The 19,295-nt window shown below is 44.9% G+C and overlaps 1 protein-coding gene across 6 annotated transcripts in view; it reads left to right on the top strand.

Annotated features, from left to right (window-relative positions):
• ANKS3 (ankyrin repeat and sterile alpha motif domain containing 3) overlaps window positions 1-19,295 on the top strand; it is a 29,947-nt gene that overhangs the window by 3,147 nt on the left and 7,505 nt on the right. For 2 of the 6 annotated variants that reach the window (XM_080981965.1, XM_080981966.1), the window contains exons 3-17: window positions 1,453-1,651; window positions 2,710-2,831; window positions 5,613-5,694; window positions 7,346-7,481; window positions 7,824-7,982; window positions 8,567-8,695; window positions 9,101-9,213; window positions 9,884-10,051; window positions 10,329-10,453; window positions 11,272-11,413; window positions 12,385-12,557; window positions 14,964-15,049; window positions 15,651-15,734; window positions 15,902-15,996; window positions 16,806-19,116. In XM_080981965.1, the coding sequence (XP_080838091.1) occupies window positions 1,453-1,651; window positions 2,710-2,831; window positions 5,613-5,694; window positions 7,346-7,481; window positions 7,824-7,982; window positions 8,567-8,695; window positions 9,101-9,213; window positions 9,884-10,051; window positions 10,329-10,453; window positions 11,272-11,413; window positions 12,385-12,557; window positions 14,964-15,049; window positions 15,651-15,734; window positions 15,902-15,978 (1,795 nt within the window). In that variant the 3' untranslated portion in view covers window positions 15,979-15,996; window positions 16,806-19,116. Of the gene's footprint in view, window positions 1-1,452; window positions 1,652-2,709; window positions 2,832-5,612; window positions 5,695-7,345; window positions 7,482-7,823; window positions 7,983-8,566; window positions 8,696-9,100; window positions 9,214-9,883; window positions 10,052-10,328; window positions 10,454-11,271; window positions 11,414-12,384; window positions 12,558-14,929; window positions 15,050-15,650; window positions 15,735-15,901; window positions 15,997-16,805; window positions 19,117-19,295 lie in introns of those variants that run through there. The other 4 variants (XR_013979605.1, XM_080981967.1, XM_080981969.1 and 1 more) reach the window with 3 other exon arrangements.

The raw sequence follows: 19,295 nt of genomic DNA, 5'->3' as shown, positions 1-19,295 counted from the left end.
ACAGTCTAGTCCTGTTGTGTTGGATGAGTTTCAGTTGGTAAGGCTTGTGGACAAGGTGCTCCGATCAGTCAGGGCGACCACTTGTACTCTAGACCCTTGCCCCTCTTGGCTGATGAAAACCAGCAGGGAGGGAACAGCTGGCTGGGCCAGGGAGGTGATCAATGCCTCTTTACCTGTTTGAAGGAAACAGTGGTAAAGCCACTCCTAAAGAAACTGTCCCTGGATTCAGAAAACCTAACTAACTACCAGCCAGTTGCTAATCTCCCTTTTCTGAGCAAGGTTCTGGAGCAAGTGATTGCAGACCAGATCCAGATGCTTTTGGAAGAAACTGATTTTCTGGATCCATTTCAATCAGGTTTTAGGCCCGGTTTTGGCACAGAAACTGCTTTGGTTGTCCTGTATGATGACATCTGTCAAGAGAGAGACAAGGGAAACATGTCCCTGTTAATTCTTCTCGACCTCTCAGAGGCTTTCGATACCATTGACCATGGTATCCTTCTGGAGTGGCTGTCCGAACTAGGGGTGGGTGGCACCACTTTGCCGTAGTTCCAGTCCTACTTAGATGGGCATCCCCAGAGGTTGTTGCTTGGGGAATGCTTTTCAGCCCCGTGGAACCTTCAATGTGGGGTTCTGCAGGGCTCAATCCTATCTCTTAACATCTGCATGAAACCACTGGCTGGGGTTATCCGGAGGTTCGGAGTCTGTTGTCAGCAGTATGCTGATGACACTCAGCTCTATTTCTCCAGCCCTGCCTGGAGATGCCAGAAATGGGAGCTGAGGCATTCTGCTACAGCCCTTCTCTGCAGAAAATGAGCACAGCAGGGAGCAGTCTGAATTATAACCTTTTCCCCACAATGAGCTACTTTTTAGTTCACCATGTGATTTTTATCCATAGGGGATTATTCCAAAATCCCACCCCACCTTCAGCCTAAAAAAAGAGTCAATTCTACCACCTCATTCTGTTGTATATACACACCAGGCTTTTGTCACTATGTGTGCAATTCAAAATAATTTTGTGAAACATGAAGGTGGCTAAAGGCTACCAGAAAACATTGAAACAAGGTAGTAGTTGATTATATACACGCCCTACAGTTAAAGCACATTTATTCCATTTTAACAGTCACAACTTCCCCCAAGAATCCTGGGAACTGTAGTTCAGCCCCCCTCACAAAGCTATAATTCCCATCACCCTTAAAGCAAAGTTCCCAGGATTCTTTAGGGGAAGGCATGCAAATGGTGTGACCAAAATGCTTAGAAGAATGCTACTGTCAACCTTTTCACTTGCTACTGGCAAAGCGGGGGCACACATTGCTACCAGGAATATTGGCAAGACTTCTAAAGTTGTTTGTTTCCTTGAGTGAAACGGGCCAGGTTAGGAAAAACCTTCAAAAATTATGTAACTTGCCTGTGATAAGCTACCCATGGAACACTAATCTGATTCATGCCTTTCAGTGGGGAGGTAGACCTGAATCAGCGGAATTGCGGCGGCTGGACCCCACTAATGTATGCATCTTACATCGGTCATGACACCATTGTGCGCATACTGCTAGAGGCTGGCGTGAATGTGAATGTACCAACACCAGAAGGGCAGACTCCACTGATGCTGGCTTCTAGCTGTGGAAATGAGAGCGTTGCTGCCTTCCTCCTTCAGGTGGGTGTACTTGGCAATAGCTGCGAAAGGCACCAACTGTGCAGTCTAAAGATATCGCGCATGACTAAGAGGTGGAACCAAAGGTGCAAACAGGGCTGTTCAGGGGTGGTTGTCAGTGGCTCCCATTAAGTTCTATGGGACTAAGGAGAAGGGTGGCAATCTCAGACACCATGAGTGGCTGTGAGATAAAGCCTGCTGTCCTCTTTCATAACCCCTGTAGGGTGCAGCAGCATGATAGGATCCTTCAAAGTCTCGAGTCTACTCAAAGTTACAGGCTGTTGCTTCATAGTTAGCGGTGATTAGAGTGCCTTCCCATCATTAAGACTCCTGTGAGGTTCAGTGGTAAAGTTTTCATTACTGTGATATGTTTTATATACCCATTCTCCTCCACCCCGGGTATTTCGAATGTCCAGGGCTGTGCCCTTACTTTACAAATATTCCTCTGTTTTATCAGGTTGCACATTAAGTTTATCTTATCTAGGTTTTCTCTGCTGCCTCTGAGGCGTCTCTTTCCCATCCCAGCTTTCTTCAGCTATGCAGGAGCAGAGCTGAGTCAGCATCTTCAGGTGACTCTGGCAGCCGAGTCTCACCCTCTCTGGCACAGCCATGTCAGATCTGGTGGAGTGTGAGAGCTAGAGCTGTTTCCAGTCACTCCTCCACACCTGCCACTCACCCCACACACTGAATTGGGCAGGGGCAGGATCCTGTTCGAATGATTTTTCTGAATGCATTCAATCAGTCAGTGAATAAAATTGATGCAATAACCCAGAATAAAATGGGAACACTCTGCGACTGTAAGTGGTTTGCTATTAAATTGCTGTGAGAAGAGCCTTCTATGGGTTGCTGCTCTTTTCCCCTGTTTATGCTGTTAGCATAATAGAAAAGTGATATAGAAATAAGAAACTAAAAGTAACATGATTGTAAATTTCTGCCTGAAATAGGCGATCTCCCTCTCTGTTCATTATTGTGAGCTCTTGTTTGTACAGAAATGCACCCTGGCTTCAGTGTCACAGGCAGTAGGTGCCCTGCCTTAACGGCCCCTCTGTATTTCTTTGAAGCAAGGTGCCGAGTTGGAGATGAAGGACATCCATGGCTGGACTGCCCTCTTCCACTGCACCAGTGCTGGCCATCAGCAAATGGTCAAGTTCTTATTGGATAATGGAGCAAATGCGAATTGCAGGTAAGAGAGAAATGGGCCTGTGAAAGGCCTGCTTTTTTGTTTGTTTGTTTCAAATATCTGACGGTATTTTAAGGGGAAGAAGTAGCTTAGCTTTCATAGAAAAAATGCTTTCATGATAGATGCAAAAGAGGGGGAAACATAGGCAGTCACACTGCTGTACTCTTGCATCTAGATTGTGTGTAGTTAAGCCGTGAGTGCCGTATGTGACGGACATCTCCAGTATGCTTCTGAGTACCAGTGGCTGGAAACCTCATGAGGGGAAACTTATTGTTCTCAGCTCCTGCTCGTGAGCTTCCCATAGGCATCTGGTTGGCCACTGTGAGAACATGATGCAGGATGAGATGGGCCACTGGCCTGATCCAGCAGCCTATTCTTATGTGCATGTGACATTATTATTATTATTATATTATTATTATTATTATTAATTATTTATACATACATACATTTATACATACATACATACATACATACATACATACTTTTTTTATTTATTTATACATACCCTGCCCATCTGGCAGAGCCACTCTGGGAGGCTCCCAGCAGAATATTAAAAGCATGATAAAATAATACAGATCACCAATGTTTGTAACACTCTTGGGCAGGAGCTGGAAGGCCTATGGCACACAGATTAGGTTTGGCCTGCCTTCCTCTTCTACATTCCTGTCACCTTCCTGGCTCAGTAGACTAGAGGTAACACCCATCCAGTCATCCCTGGTACAGAAGCTGCATTGTAGGTGGGCACTAAAACAGTACTTTGGGGTTGATCAGCAAAGCATTTGTCAAAAAGGTTGACAACTCCTGACTTGGATAAATTGAACTAAACTTTGCCTGCTTTGAAGGTAGGGCAAAAAAACCCCAGCACAGTGCATGAATTGAAGGGGGTAAATGTATTGGTAGGAGGAGTTACGCCTAAAGCAATACATTGGTTAAAATAGGTTCAGATAAACTCTTGCTCAGATTTTGGCCCAGGCTGGCTAACTGACGAGTCGGATCTCCTTGCCTTCAGACTTTCTAGGCAGATGATGAATTTTCCATTCTTTTTGATGTAAGAGAAATGGAGCATCGAGGAGAGATTTTCTGACTGCTCTCTTAAAAATAATTAGTAACAAGAGTAAACATATTTATCTAAAATCTTACATTCCACCAGTTTTGCTTGTAATAGCTATTTCTTCTGGAAGAGGGTAAAAGTACAAACAACTTTTAGTTGTGGGGATGGGCAGATGTGGAGAACATATTGCAAGGGGCAGATTTTCACAAACTTGCGCGGGGACTAGTGAGATGACCTGGTGGCAAGACTGAATCTGTGCATGCTATGCTGTTGTTGGGGTTCCATTCTTTCCTTTTCACTTCTACAAAAAAAAAAAAAATAGTACTTGGTTCTCTTTACTCTTTCCTTATCAAATCTTACCTCTCAATTCATTCTTCTGAGATTCTTCTCTTCTTTATCTTGCCTATTGCCTTGATGGCTCATTTTCAAACTTTCTCTTCTGGCTTTAATGCCACCCCCTGACTACTAAAAAAAAAAGCTCTCAGTGGACTCTTTCTTCTCCTCTTAGGACATGAATCTCATGTTGCTTTCTCTACAGTATTCCTTCCATCTCAATAACCAAAAATGTGTTTTCTGAGGTGGGTTTGATCCATATTCCTGGAACAGTCTCAGAATCCAGAGTGCCATCAGCTTGTTTGTTTTGCCAGAAAGAACCATTTCCTTCCATGGAGCATATTGGGTGGAAACTCCAGCAGGAAAAGTTCATACTTCTGACACAGTAACTGGTAATTTAGTTTTGAAGACAAACCATCAGACTGTATTGGCATCGTTCCCAGTTTTTCTCTTCAGCTGATGTTTTAAGAGAGCACTATAGTGGGCATTCCATATACGAAAGGATTATTTTTTGTTTTTAATATTAGCTATGGCTCTCCTGGCCTAGCATATCGGAGAGAAAACCAAGCTAGAACTCATCTTCTCAACACACTAGTATTTTGTGTGGAAGACATTTTCTTGAATGGAAATGTATTCAAGCATGTGAGACCCCACCTGCAATTTGAGGGGCACATTTATGTATTCAAGCATGTGAGACCCCACATACAACTTAGGGGCACATTTGCCGCTCACCATTAACTCAGCCTAAGTTTCCTGTCAATTTGAGAAGAGAATGAGGGGTGGCAAGGCTTCTCAAAGTATTGGATTGGGCCAGGCGCTTCAGTTGGTAGCTCATAGCTTTCAGCAGAGATGGGGAACCTGTGGCCCTTCAAACTCCCATAAGGGCCAGCCAGCAAGGTTAGCATTCAGGGATGGTGGGATTTGTAGTCCAACATCACCTGGAGGGCCACAGGCTCGCCATCCCGGAGATAGAGCTTAAAATATGTAGAGCACAATTCAAGAACAAGCCTGACACAGCCAACAGGTGGAGCCATGGCTCAGTAGTATGGAACCTGCTCTGCAGGTGGAACATCCCAGGTTCAGCTCCTTAGCTGGAGGCCAGCAGAGCCATTGGCAAAGGCCAACCCCAACCCCTTGAAGAGCACCGCTTCTCAGGGTCAGCATTACTATGCTCAGTGGACTGGTGGTCTGATTCTGTGTAAGGTCGCTTTATTTATTCAACCTGGAATGTGGTGTGAAAACCAAGGAGTCCCAAGATCTATGCCTCTAGGGTTGCCTGCCCTTGGTACTTTTCTCCCTGCTTCCTCTAGCTGTGGATGACTAGCATGCCCCCGTTGCGTTGATGACTGCCCCGTTTTCTGACTTGAGCCTTTCATGGGCTATATATTTCTGTTGTCCAGGGAGCCCCTTTATGGATATACTCCTCTGATGGAAGCAGCTGCATCTGGCCATGAGATCATTGTCCAGTATCTTCTCAATCATGTAAGTGAGTGTTCATTTCTCAGGTGGTCCAAGGCACCTTTGGTTTCCCTTCCCCGCAACCAATTGTGCTTCCCAGTATGCAGAAATACCGCCAATTTGATAAGCCACTATATTAAGAAAGCTAAATCTTGATTCGAGGCTATTTCTTTCAATGATTGCTCTTGATTATTGCCACAGGAGGGGAAATCAGAGAAGCTTCACATCCATGCAGCTTCTTCAGCATATTCCCACGCCTAGATCTGTGCTGGATGCTCCCGTTGATCTGCCTTCATGCATAACATTTCTTTTAGGATGCCTTAATTAGAAACATTGTCCGCTTCTTTCCTCCTCTTGAGAGATACCATGCTTTTGAAACCAGTCTCTGAATCACTCTGCAGTTAATTCACATTCAACATGAATAGCACTTTCTGTAGCAGCCTCTTTCATTCAGCATCACATCTAGACCTTCTTCATAGTCATCCTGTACATGTCTTATTAGAGGGAGGGAATATGTCGGGTCAATCAAACAAGGGTGTTCATGTAGGCCTTTCTTCTGTTGATAAAAGTGGGGTGAAGATGGTTGAAAGGGAAGGGTTGCATCTATCGCATTTCTTTCCTTTCCCCAACGGGATTTGAGAGCTGTGAAATGTACAGAATAAAGCCTTTTTTGTATATATCTCCCCAACAGCTGCAGCACACAAAAGTCTTTTCAGAAAAGGCTTCTTTATATAGAGCATGTGTAGACCTTTGGATTTTTATGTGATTCTCATGCCTACATGCTTGTCTACCCATTTTTTAAAAAAAAATAGTATTTTTAATTGTCATGGAGGCTTTTTCAAGTGTTTGATTTCACAGCCTATAAAACTAGTTTTTAATAGGCTGGGTTCATTTGTTGGGTTAGGAAGTCATACACTCCCCCCACCCACACACCTTCCTCATTTCTCCCAGACCTTTTCCTTTAATAGTTGATGGAATGCTGCACTAGAGACATCCAAGGAAGAGGGAAGGATGCTATAGCCTGTTACACATCCGTCCAAAAGTGGACACTCCACATTCTGTAACTGCCTGCAAGTAAACTTCAAGCAGCACTGGAGATAGTTCATTGACTTTCCATCATTAGGATGAACTTGTGTGTCCATCTTTCAAAACACACCAGACAGCCTGGATTTAGTATTGAGAGTGCACTGCAATATTTTGTCGCAGATCCCACTTGCCTCTGCTCTCGTGCTTCAAAACGGATCAGGAGCCCGACTTGCTGGCATGCAGCCTGGTGCTTCTTGTAGCCATATCTTGTCCAAAGAGCAGCTGGAGCTCTTGAAGCCTGAAATTCATACATTGACCACATAGTGGTGCCATTTGTATAGCACAAATGCAAGCAAAGATTTCTAACTTTGTGCCCTGAAAACTGCTTAATGTTCAAAGCTAAATTATTTACTGAATTTATGCCCTGCCCGTTCTCCCTAAGGAGTCCAGGTTGGCTAGAGCACAAATGCGATGGTGATGGTGGGTATGCAGAGCCTTGCTGGTGGTGCAAATCCTTTGGTCGATTCTTCAGGGACACAGCATGTGAAAATGCACTCTTGGGTTCGACCACACAGCCCCTTGGATCTGTTTAAGCCTCCCTCCCCTTTCCTGTCGGCAAAATTTAATAATGTCTGCTTCCTCCCAACAGGGTGTGAGAGTGGATGTACGCGATAGCACTGGGGCGACGGCACGGATGTTGGCCATGAAGTATGGACACATGAAGATTGTGGGGCTCTTAGACCTGCACACAGCCCCTGTGCCCAAGGTCTTCTGCAGGGGCCCAGGTGACTCTCACGTCTCCTTATAGTTTCGCATGGAAAGGACCTTTCAGCTTGCTTAGGCAGAAACCTTGCTTGCTGCCTGCATTTCTAGTCACTGACTCCCATCTTTTCACTAGACCAGTGCTTCCCCCTCCCGCCCGCCCCCTCCATGGACCAATTGACCAAGGATGAGGGTTGTGGCAAAGCAGTGGGGAAATCCCATGACATAGTGAGCATGGGGCAGGGGAGAAGGAGAAGGAGTGGATGTTCCTTGGCACTGCAGAACTAATTAGTTGGATGCTGCTCTTGGAATTTAATATCTGTATGCACTTTGCGTCCACTGACTTGATGCATTTTGACACTTAGGAAAGTATGAAGATCTCAGCTCCTCCGACGAATCCTACTCTGCCCCTCAGAGGCAGAGGCCTGCTCGCAAGTCCAAAGGCCCCAGTATTCACGAAGGACCCCACGCTCTGGCCAAGATCACGGCGGTCAGAATTGGAGTGAAAAGCCCATCTCGTTATGGTGAGTTCAGGCTCACTTCCTCTCTCTCTCAACAGGTAGCTTCCTCAGTCCTGCGGCTGATTACTTTATCACCCTCCTTCCCTGAACACCATTTTCAGGGAAGTGCTGTAGCTTGGTTGGTAGAGCATTGGCCTTGCATGTGGAAGGTTCCAGGTTCAGTCCCTGGTGCCTCCAGGTAGGGCTGGGAATGTCCTCTGAAACCCTGGAGGGTTGCTGCTAATCAGTGTAGACCACACTGAGCAAGATGGACCAATGATGTGACTCAGTATTAGGCACCTTCCTATGCTCCTATGCTAATGAACTTGGAACACAGCTGCTTGCTCTCTGGATTCTATTTTTATTTATTTAACATAATTTGTATAGCGCTTAATTTTAAATAAAACTTCCAAGCAAGCCTCTAAACCTCCGTAGAGCTGTAACGTGATGAGCTTCAGCAAAAGAAAAAGCAAGAGACAGTACTGAACCTCTTGGTTGGTGGGGGGAAAGATAAGCCTCTTCATTTAACCTCTCAACAAATAAAATCTCTCCCTTTCCTTTTTTCATTTGTTCACCTCTCTCCCCCTCTGCCCCCCTTTTGCACACAGAGCAGGTCCCTCCAGAAGGCTATGTTACCTTTAATGATGATGGGAGTGCCTTTGAAGGAGGAGATCTCCGCTACAGAGATGTCACATCTCCCATCAATGAGCATGATGTGGAAAGCAGCAGCAGCCGGGGTACCTTTCTTAAACACAATTTTTATTTTATACTGCTGTTCATTTTTAAAAAATTTTTTTAAATAAAACCGTGTAAATAAATGAATCAGAAATCAGCTATTATGAAAGATGTACTCTTAATTGCCAGCATAAACTTGAGGGAATAAAACAAGTTTTCAGCAGGCTTTTAAAGGTTGAAAAAGAAGGCACCTGCTGAATATTGGCAGAGTATTTCACAGGAGTGAGCCAGTTTCTTGTTGCTGTTGGGTGAGCCTGGCCAACTCTGGGGACTTCCTGACGTAATCACTTTATATTGCGGTAGTGTATGTTTTGCGTTAGAATAGGTAATCCACAAAGTTGCCATCAGTAAACATCTATGAGGCCTGAATGTGAAACTTACTGTTTCATGACTTCTGCCTATTTCAGAAGAGAATTCCCTCTTCACCAATAACTTAGCCACCATCGGGACCAGCAGCAGCAGCGAAAGTCTTGCCAAAGCTGTGGGGGTCAGCAGCGAGGGCTCTCTGGAAAGCAACGAGGTAAGTCTTTTGCTATCATTCAAGTTAGAAGAGCCTGGAGGACCAAAGTTTCCCCACTCCTAGTGTATAGAAAGAAACCTTGACTCCTCAAATTAGGGAACCTCTATTTTCTGGTTTTCTGGAGTCTCCCCCAGACCACACCCCTCACCATGCCTGCTTCGCATCTTCAAATTTTGTTCTGTTTTTGCTTGGCTGCAATGTGTCGTTGAACCAGGATAATTCCTCTTCCTTTGTTTGTACAAGAGTTTGTAGCCAACTGTACAAAAGTTAAATTCGCATCTGTTTCTTGGCTCTAGCACTGCCTACCACTGGCATGTGGCCCCCAAGAGGTTTTCCATTTGGAAATGTGGCTCTTGGGTTCAGAAAGATTCCCTACCCCTGCCTTGTCTGTGGGTGGCTGGTAAGGGGCTTTTGTTCAGGCATCTTGGGAAGCTGGAGTAAGGATTCATTTGTCCTTCCGTGGTGTTGGATTTCTCCTCCCATTGCCTCTGCTTTCTCTGCTTTGGTAAGAGGAGCCTCTCTCACTTCCGTTCTTCCTGCTTTATAATGTAAGAGTACAGATGCTTCACATCATGAACAAAAGGATAATGATGTCCTTGCATCCGTTTGAGACTTGGAGCTGCGTCGTGTTCCTTCTTCTCAAAACACGCCACTACTTTATATTTTCCAGGATTCAGACCATGAAACAAAGCTCTCCATTCGAAAGCACCCCAAGAGCTACATGAAGGCAAAGAATCGCTGCAGCAACAGCGACAGCCACTGGTCTTACCGATCCCGGGTGTCCAGCCATCACTGCAGCCCCTCTCACACAGAGGCACCATCTTACACGGGGCCCCAGGTAACCATGGCATAGTGGTCAGAAAACCGTCTGGGGTGGACAGGGCGAGGGACAGAGGGATGGACAGAGGAGCTGGTGTCAGAGACAGTCCTTGTGTATTAGGTGCCGTGTTAAATTGCAGGGGGCAAGGTGGTGCTAAAGGCCTAGAGGGGGAGAGATCCTGATGAAGCTGGAAGCCTGGCTTACAACATGCTGTGATGCAGCTAGAGTCTCTCAGCGTTTAAGAGTCCTGAACTTCTCCCTCTTTTTTGTCCTCTGTGCGCTGCCTGGGCTGCAGGATCTGGCCACCTTCCTTGAGCAGATTGGCTGCCTGAAGTACCTGCAAGTGTTTGAGGAGCAAGACGTCGACCTTCGCATCTTCCTGACCTTGACAGAGAGTGACTTGAAAGAGATTGGCATCACGTGAGTCCCTTTCTTTGCTGGCTGGCTGGCTGGAGGCTTAGCTTTGAAGTGCTGTCATATAATCAGGAACATAGGAAATGACCCCAGGAACAACATGTACCTTCCAACCAGAGATATCAAGAACTTTGCTGTCATTGTTAGCAGAATCCTGGGTCCCAGCTGGCAAGGCTGCTGTGCAATTATTTATTCTCAGTTCAATATAGGAATAGCTCCCAAAGAATTTTTAATGCTCTCTCTTAGAAATGTTTTTTTTCTTCTGCTCTATGTTGTGCAGACTGCATAACCTGGACAGCTGCCCTTGTCAGTTGTGTATAATCTGCAATATTTTTGCAGAATGTACACAGTTGTGTGGCAATACTGCACAAGCGCAGAAGCTAGCTTCCTGAGAATTGCAGTTTTCTCATTTTCTTTTTTTATGTTTCTAGTCCATATTACTTCAGAAGTATAGCCCAATGCTTTGCAAAATTTCAGGGCTGAGCATGTTTTCCACTGCTTCTGGGGGAAAGGCTGCAGTACCCAATGTAGCATAGCCCATCTCCAGCCTTGAGTCAGGCAGAATAAATTGAACATAATATATGTATGTTTTCAGAATGGTTTTCTTTGCGTTTTTTGAAAGCATAGTAAACACTGATCTAATTGAAGCTCCCATTATGTGTGAATATCTATTGTTCACATTGATCTCTCTTTGGGTCTCAGCATGTCTAGGAAAATCAGGGTGGTTCTGTTTTGCCTGCAGACTTCCCCAGTGAAGGAAGGGAGTAGCAAAAGGGAGGCGGTACCTTTGCTGCTAAACCTTTGCTGCTTTTTCTCCCCTGTAGCCTCTTTGGACCAAAGAGGAAGATGACCTCTGCCATTGCTCGATGGCATAGCAGCGCCCGGCCTCCCAGTGATGCCCTGGAGCTGGCCTATGCTGATCGCCTGGAAGCAGAAATGCAGGAACTGGCCATTCAGCTCCATAAGGTAAGGAAGCTGGCTTCTTAAGCCCATTGAGAAGCTTCTGCCTCAGGCCAAGCGAACCTGCTTCTGCATGGGGAATGCACTTGTCCCTTCCTAGTCATAGAGGATGTCCTTGTTCGTCTGAAGTTGCTTGAGAAAGATACAGCATCAGACAAACAGCTAAGAGACCTGAAACTTGATGGGAGGAATTTATTTTTTTCATGCAGTGGAGAAGTAGAAAGGTGAAGGAATATTGGGAAATGATTTATAATGAGTTGAAAAATTTTTTAAATTTACCTTCCCCCCCCCAAAAAGAGTCCCTTTCGTTGGGAATAACCCAGACAGAAATTCCCAGGGGCCAGAACAGTTTATTTATGTATGCAACAACAGCAGCCCGTGTTCTGTTAGCCCCAAAATGGAAAGTGAGCAAGGTCCCTTGTAAAAAGGATTGGCAGCTTAAGATGTTAGAATATGCAGAACTTGCGGGTTTAACACACAGAATAAGAGAGCAAGAAGAACGTATATATTTAAAGAAGAATGGAAAATATTTATTGAATATATGGGAAATAATTGTACACAGCTGAAAACGCTGGCAGCTTTAAGATAAATTCAACAGGAGTAAACAATATTTGACTGATGTAAAAGTGGGAAATTGATGTGAATGGTTATAGTAAAGCATGCAGGAGACCATGATATGCAACGTGAACCATGGAAGGAAGTCACTGGATATTTTAAAGTTTGTAAAATGTTTAATCTGAAATGTAGAAAAACGAAAACTCAATAAAAAATTATATATTGAGAGAGATCTGAAACCTGGTGCGATTGGAAAGCCTTTGGCAAGCTAGTACTACCCCCCAAACCCAAACTCAGTTTGATAGTAAAGTGAAGCAGAGGAACAGTTGTTGGCCAGAGTTTTGTGGGAGTTCTTAAAATCCTTTGGAATTCACAAATGTGGACCTTTGTCTCTTAGCAACTTTCCCCGTGTTCCCTTCCAGAGGTGCGAGGAGGTAGAAGGGCTGAAGGGTCAGGTGTCCCAGGAGCAGGAGCTGCGTGCCGTGGTGGAGAGCTGCTTGATGGAGCAGGATGTGGTCTGGAGCAGTGCTCAGGCCAAACTCCGAGAGGTGCAGGTCATCGCCAGGAATGCTGGAATCCTCCTAGAACAGATGCAGTGAGTGCCTCCAATAAAGGTCAAACTTTCTCGCCATTTCTTTACACTCCCTTCTCTGTAAGCTCCTTCATCTCCTCAAGTTAAGCCAGCATGCCACCTGTAGGATTCTGAATTGGGGGGGGGAAGTCCAGGCACTCGGTGACAATGACTGCCAAAGGCTTGTGGCTTCGTGTTTGGAAATTCATCCTTCCCTCTTGTTCTCAGCCTTAGCTGCCTAATGTGGGAGTTGCATCCATGATTCTAAAAAAGTGCCAGCGAAAAGCATTGGATATGATTTCAGTGCGACGTGTTAAGAATCCTGTTTTTCATTTTTTAAAAACTTTACAAAATAAACACAAGTTTCCAGCCCCTGGGGTTTGTGATTACATCCAAGTGTGTGGGTGCAATGCCTGGTTCAATCGTAGGAGCCGCATTGTTTCAAGCTGTGTGCCCAAACCCACATGTGGATCCAGCACTCACATGTATTCCTGTACACACCACCAAGAGGCTTAGGAGCTTTTGATAGAGTTATAACATGTGTTTGTTATGAATGTAGTATTATGCCCCAAGAAGTGCTCACCTGAGGAATAAAGCATGAAAAGGAGAGTATACGGATGCTGCTTCAAGCAGCAAAATTACACTACAAGTCGGCAGCAACTCAGAGTATACACACCTTGATCTAAAGAGTATAGAAGGATTCCTGCCAAAAGCCTAAAGAGAAAGTGAGTGGGACATTTGCCACAGCAGAGATGACAAAATCGGATACCTACTTGCTGAGGGGCTTTATCCCTTTCCCGTTCCTGCCGTCTCATTGGCAGCTAGGAAGACCCAAATGATTTTTTTTTTAAAGTAATTTTTATTAAAGTTTTAAACAACAAAGAAATAAAGGAAAAACATACGCAATACATATAACAAAAACACAAAGAACAAAAAAAAAAAGCAAAGTTCAACAATAAAAATACAAGAAACATAACAATTTAAAAACAATATCTCTGTTTCATTTCCGTTTTTTAATTGCTTATTTTCTGGACTTCCTCATACCTCCCTCTTTTGTATTCCAATCCAAATTATTTGTCCAGCAGTTTCTTTTCCACTTTTTAATCCCAATCTTTAATTTAATAAAATATTATAATATATAACTTCAACTTCTTTAAACCTAATCCTTGGTCTTAATATCATATACCATTAAAATTTTCCCTCTTAATATCAAATTTCCATTTCTTTAAACATCTTTAATCTTAATCTTTAATCTTAGTCTATCATTAACTTTAACCTGTACAGCTGGAAACCTCTTGTTTTCAGTCCAACATCACTCTAACATTCCTTAATTTTACAGTGTTTCTGAAGGTAGTCTTTGAATTTCTTCCAATCTTCCTCCATCAACTCTTCTCCCTGGTCACGGATTCTACCAGTCATTTCCGCCATTTCCATATAGTCCATAAGTTTCATCTGCCATTCCTCCAGCGTGGGAAGTTCTTGTGTCTTCCAATACTTTGCGATGAGTATTCTTGCTGCTGTTGTTGCATACATAAAGAAAGTTCTATCCTTTTTTAACACCATTTGGCCGACTATGCCCAGGAGAAAGGCCTCTGGTTTCTTAGGGAAGGTATACTTAAATACCTTTTTTAGTTCATTATATATCATTTCCCAGAAAGCCTTAATCTTTGGGCACGTCCACCAAAGGTGAAAAAATGTACCTTCAGTTTCTTTACATTTCCAACATTTATTATCGGGCAAATGATAATTTTTTGCAAGCTTGACTGGGGTTATGTACCACCTGTATATCATTTTCATAATATTCTCTCTTAAGGCATTACATGCCGTAAATTTCATACCTGTGGTCCATAACTGTTCCCAGTCAGCAAACATAATGTTATGTCCAACGTCCTGTGCCCATTTAATCATAGCCGATTTTACCATTTCATCCTGAGTATTCCATTTCAGCAGCAAGTTATACATTCTTGACAAATTCTTAGTCTTGGGTTCTAACAATTCTGTTTCTAATTTGGATCTTTCCACCTGGAAGCCAATTTTCCTGTCCAGGAAGACCCAAATGATTTGGGTGGAACAATAAATGGCAGAATTCTCCAACATGTATGCCTTTTTTACACAACCTGTATAAGCGGCATAATTCACCTTTTCAGGTAGTAGCATCTGTAGCGTGCAAATGACCCTGGAGTTAGGAAGATGGTCAGGGGATAAATTCCCTTTGTCCTAACTCTCCTCTCCTCTTTAGTTCTGTCTTAGGTGCTCAGTGCTGATGCCTCATTTTTGTGGCGGTGGCATACCAAGGTTTACGCCACTGCTCTAGGATATTTGTGTGGCACTTGAGACTACGGCACTATCCTGCTTTCTTGTGCTCTACTTTGTGTGGTTTTTATTTCTTTTCACAGAATCCTGCTGACAGTATTTTGGTTTCTCTGGTAGGGCCTGTCAGGCAGAACTGTCTTCCCGAATGAACCGAGAGCATCCGGCTGGCCGGTTGTTGGAAGCGAAAGCGCAGCTGGGACCCAGTAAGTGGGCTGTTCTAGTGCAGGATGTGAAACAGGTGGCCCTCCAGGTGTCTCTGGACTCCATCAGTCCCATCCAGCACGGCCAGCAGTCAAGGATGTTGAGCGTTTCAACCCAGCAACATCTGTAGGGCAGTAGGTTCCCCAGCCTTGTGTCTGTGTGCAAGAGAGAGAAAAGGAAGTGGCTTCAGAGGACAGGCTTATTTTTGAGCCCAGTCTGCCTTCATCACCCTTTCACCTTCTCCAGGTCTCAGCTATTTCATATGAAAAATGCATGGAGACTGACTGCTGCTTTTCCTTACGAGTAAAAAGTCTGTCTGTCTGTCTGTCTGTCTGTCTGTCTCTCTCTCTCTCTCTCTCTCTCTCTCTCTCTCTGTGTGTGTGTGTGTGTGTGTGTTCAACCACACCATGACATAAAAATTTGGAAGACTATTCAGTGCCAAATCCACCACTTCAAGTTGGCAGTCCCTGGTTCAATCCATTGTCCTGACTCCTCTCCCCTCCCCCCCAGTGTTTGCTTCCGCCCCACACTCTATGTTTGGGCCAATGGGTGCTGACCCACAATATGCTGATGCTTTGTGCCCATTCTGCTTCTTTACCCTAGGCACAGAAGGATGGCCGTCCTCCTTGAAGGTCCTCAGTCTGCCTGAGCTCTCGGCTCTTCTGGAGCAGTGCTGGGGGGAAATGGGTAAGGTTTGAAGAATATCAGATGCTCATGTTCCCCTTGTTTGGCACCAGTTGGTGGGTGTAAAATCTAAGTCAAATAACGGGCTTGCTGTTTCCCTTCTCCCCTGCATTGAAGAACATCTCCATCCCTTGGCACCTGTGCTTATTATAGCTTTTCTGTGTCCCCAGGGAAGGCTCTTAGTTCTGTCAACCTTAATCTCGAGAGCCTGCAGAGTCTAGAGAAGGGCAAGCCGCCCCAGAAATAGCCCTAGGAGTGGAGGAAGGTACGTAATGGAGTGCTGTTGAATGAGATGCATGTCTGTCTGAGAAGAGAGAGCACTTGGTAGCAAAGTAGTATTCTGCTTTCAAGCTCTCCGTCCTCTCTCCTCCAAGGTCAGGGTTGCGTAAAGGCATATCTGCGCGGCAAACATTATACTGGTTTATACTCTCCTCCCCCTCCCCAGATCCTCAGGATTCCTAGTTGTTGCTCCCCACTGACAGTCTTTCTACACAACTCATGCCTGATTGAGAGCCATCGCAGTATAAAAAACCAAGTTTTCGATCCTGCTTTAAAATGGTAGCAGACACGAGCCCCAGCAAAAGCAGTGTCATCACCCTTGTAAAATGATGGTTACTCGGGCAGTGGTGGCTGGCACCCATTGGGGCTGGTTGGGTGGAAGGCAGAGAGCAGAGAGCCAACAATGAGGAACAGAGTGAGGTATCCCTAGCTGTGTCCCCATCCAGGCAATACCACTCTCCAGACTGGTTTTCAGTAAAGAGTTAAGCAAGTGGGGGCTGGCTGAGAGCAGACTGAGGATGGTGGGGCAGTGCAGTGGCCCTAACAAGGTGGAAAATCATGACAGAACCAGTTTATAATTTGTATTATGGAGAAAGGGGATGCCGAACCTGATGGAACTTTGGTCCAATCCAGCAGGGCTCTTGAGTTTTTTGGATGCAAACATTTGCAGCTAGAGCAACTTTTGAATTAATCGCCCCTGTCACCACCACTTTGAACAACTGGCCAAAGTCCACGCAGCACAAGTGCTCATGCTTCTGCCTCTTTTTTGTTTCCTGGGTGTGATTGTTTTTGCAGAGGTTCTGACGTCGGGTGAATGTTCCACCCAGAAGCTGTGTTTTACCTGCGGAGGAAGCATGAGTGAGTGCGAGAGAGATGGCATGGCGGCACAGGTCATTTGCAGCGAGAGCTGCCAGTGGCTGTCCTAGGAAAGCAGGTGTGCCGTTGTAGAGAAGGGAGGCCAGGTCTGCTGTGCTGAAGAAGGACCATGGCACCTAAATCCTGCTGGAAGAGCTGGAAGCAAACGGTTCTCTCCAAGCTTGGAAGTTCCAAGGCGGGCATTTTGTGTCTGCATCTCTTTGCTGGATATTCTGTCTGTTTTGGCAACCAGGTTCCTCTCCATTGGTCCCCTTCCCTGTGCCCACATGGGAGGAAAGATGAGGCAGGTGGCGGCCAGGAGATCCCACGCTTAGAGGGTTTTATCCTTTGGAGGTTACCTGTTTGGGGGATGCAAGGACTTCTGTGTCCTGCCCAGCTGCATGGAGGCCTGATATATACCTGAGCTGGCACTGCAGTGGTGGGGAGGAGGCTCCATTATCAAAGCCCATTGTTTAAGAAAGAAAGCAATCCAAACACACACACACACACACATACTTTTTCAATGAAAGTGCCTCCGTAGTAGCAACCACTGGGCCTCTCCTAGCCTTTGATTCTTCCAGCAGGGAACTTGTGGCTTTATTCACAACAACTTACAGTGAGATAGCACCTCTCACCGTAGGCGTGAAGTTATAAAACTTCTTGCTGTCTTGACTTGGGGTGCTCATGGCTTGGCCGGGAAAATCTCTTAGTTCCAGCAACCAAAGACCACAACTTACAGGGATTGCTTATCCTGGGATGTGCAAGAACTCATGCCCACTTTGGAGAATGGAAATCCAGCGTTTGATGTGAACTTGGGAATGTTTATCCCAGGCTAGCTGATGGTGTGAAGTGGCTCTGGGATTCAGAGCAAGAGCGTTCCCCAAGCCCAGCTAGCAGCGTATGTAGGCAGTCCTGGAGTTACTGAATAACATGTACTGTGTCTTGCTGGGCCTTGTCTGGTTTTTGGAGAATGGGGGTGGGAGAGAGAGAGTGGTGAAGCCTTTTCATTTATCTGACTTGCTTCTGATATGCACATCATCACATAGAGTTCATGCATAAGCCTTGGTTTGCTGCACACCTGTATTGTGTGGAGACCTAAGCACAAAGCACATAATTGTCTCAGAAAATTCTTGTGTTGATATTATTAGGTCTTCACATGATGCAGGTATAAAGTGAAGCAAGGCTTGTGTGTGGACAGCAGGAGCATAAATCTGAAGCAGCTAGCAGATGAATCACATGGCCATGTGTTTAACCTACAGGATAAAAAGTTATCCCAAAGCCAGGCATGGCTGCACCCAGTAGCAAAGCTGTCCCATTTTTTCCACTCCTGGAACATGCAAAACAGTTACCCAAAAAATTGCACATTTTAGCAGGCTGGTGGATGCTGTTGGGCATCTGTTGTGCAAAATGGAGCCTTCCCATTAACGCACAGAGGGGGATGTGTGTGTCTTTAAGCGACTTCTGATAGGCTCAGCAAAGGGAGGCTGCTTTGGTGTAAACCCCTCTGCTTCACAGCCTTCTTTTCTGATGCACATCTTAAGCCTAGTTCTCACAGATAGTAAAAGATTTTAAATGTTGCATGTTTTGTTGCCTTTAATGTTGCGTTGCTAAAATTGTGAAGTTGCCTTGAAATTATGTAATAGGGGGTATTATATAAAAATAAAATAAGCCTATGGCTGGGCTGTACAACTTCAGACTACACCGAGGGGCTGAAAGGATCCCTCCTCCGTGCACCAGATGTTGGGAGATGATAGCTCTTCTAACCCAGTCTTTTTTCCTGCCATGCTTTATAAGGTGCAGGAAACTGTATTGTATGGTGGGGTATTCATTCCTAGACAAGCTAAAGTGGTACAGCTCAGAGCATACTTCCACCATTATGTTTACTGCTTGTGAGAACTAGAGGTGGTGACAATTTCCTTTTGATCTGCTGATTTTGAGTGACGGTGCAGCAAAATCATTTTTTTAAACAAAAGATCTGGAGCTTTTGAAAACCCAAGGTGGTCTGTGTCTTAACTAGAATAGGATTGGACGTGGTTTAGCAAGATCGTTGTTGCGAGTTGATGGCTGTTGAGGTTGCCATTCTCTGTTCTGGGGTGTTTTATTAATCTGGGCTTAGTTTCAGCATTTGAGTACATCTCTGGTCATAACAATGGGGCGGAAAGGGAGATCTCAGAAAAAAATTATAAATTTGATAACCAGCATTTAACAGGCACTGACTGATCTGTGAATAAATTTTACTCTTACTGTCTGAGTTGCTGCTTGGTTGTTGTGCATAGTATGTGATTATATGATTCAGATCTTTACAGGTGTGTTCTCTTCCTCCTTCCATTGTGCTTCATAAGAGCTACAATCCTGCACCATATAAATGGCAGCAGCAAGAGGATTATAGCCCTACCCGACCCTCATGGTAAAATTCACAGGAAGCAGATC

This window comes from Podarcis pityusensis, assembly GCF_964106645.2.
Source record: "Podarcis pityusensis genome assembly, chromosome: 14".
In the NCBI taxonomy this organism is placed as follows: Eukaryota; Metazoa; Chordata; class Lepidosauria; order Squamata; family Lacertidae; genus Podarcis; species Podarcis pityusensis.
This window is presented reverse-complemented; position numbering and strand designations above follow the sequence as displayed.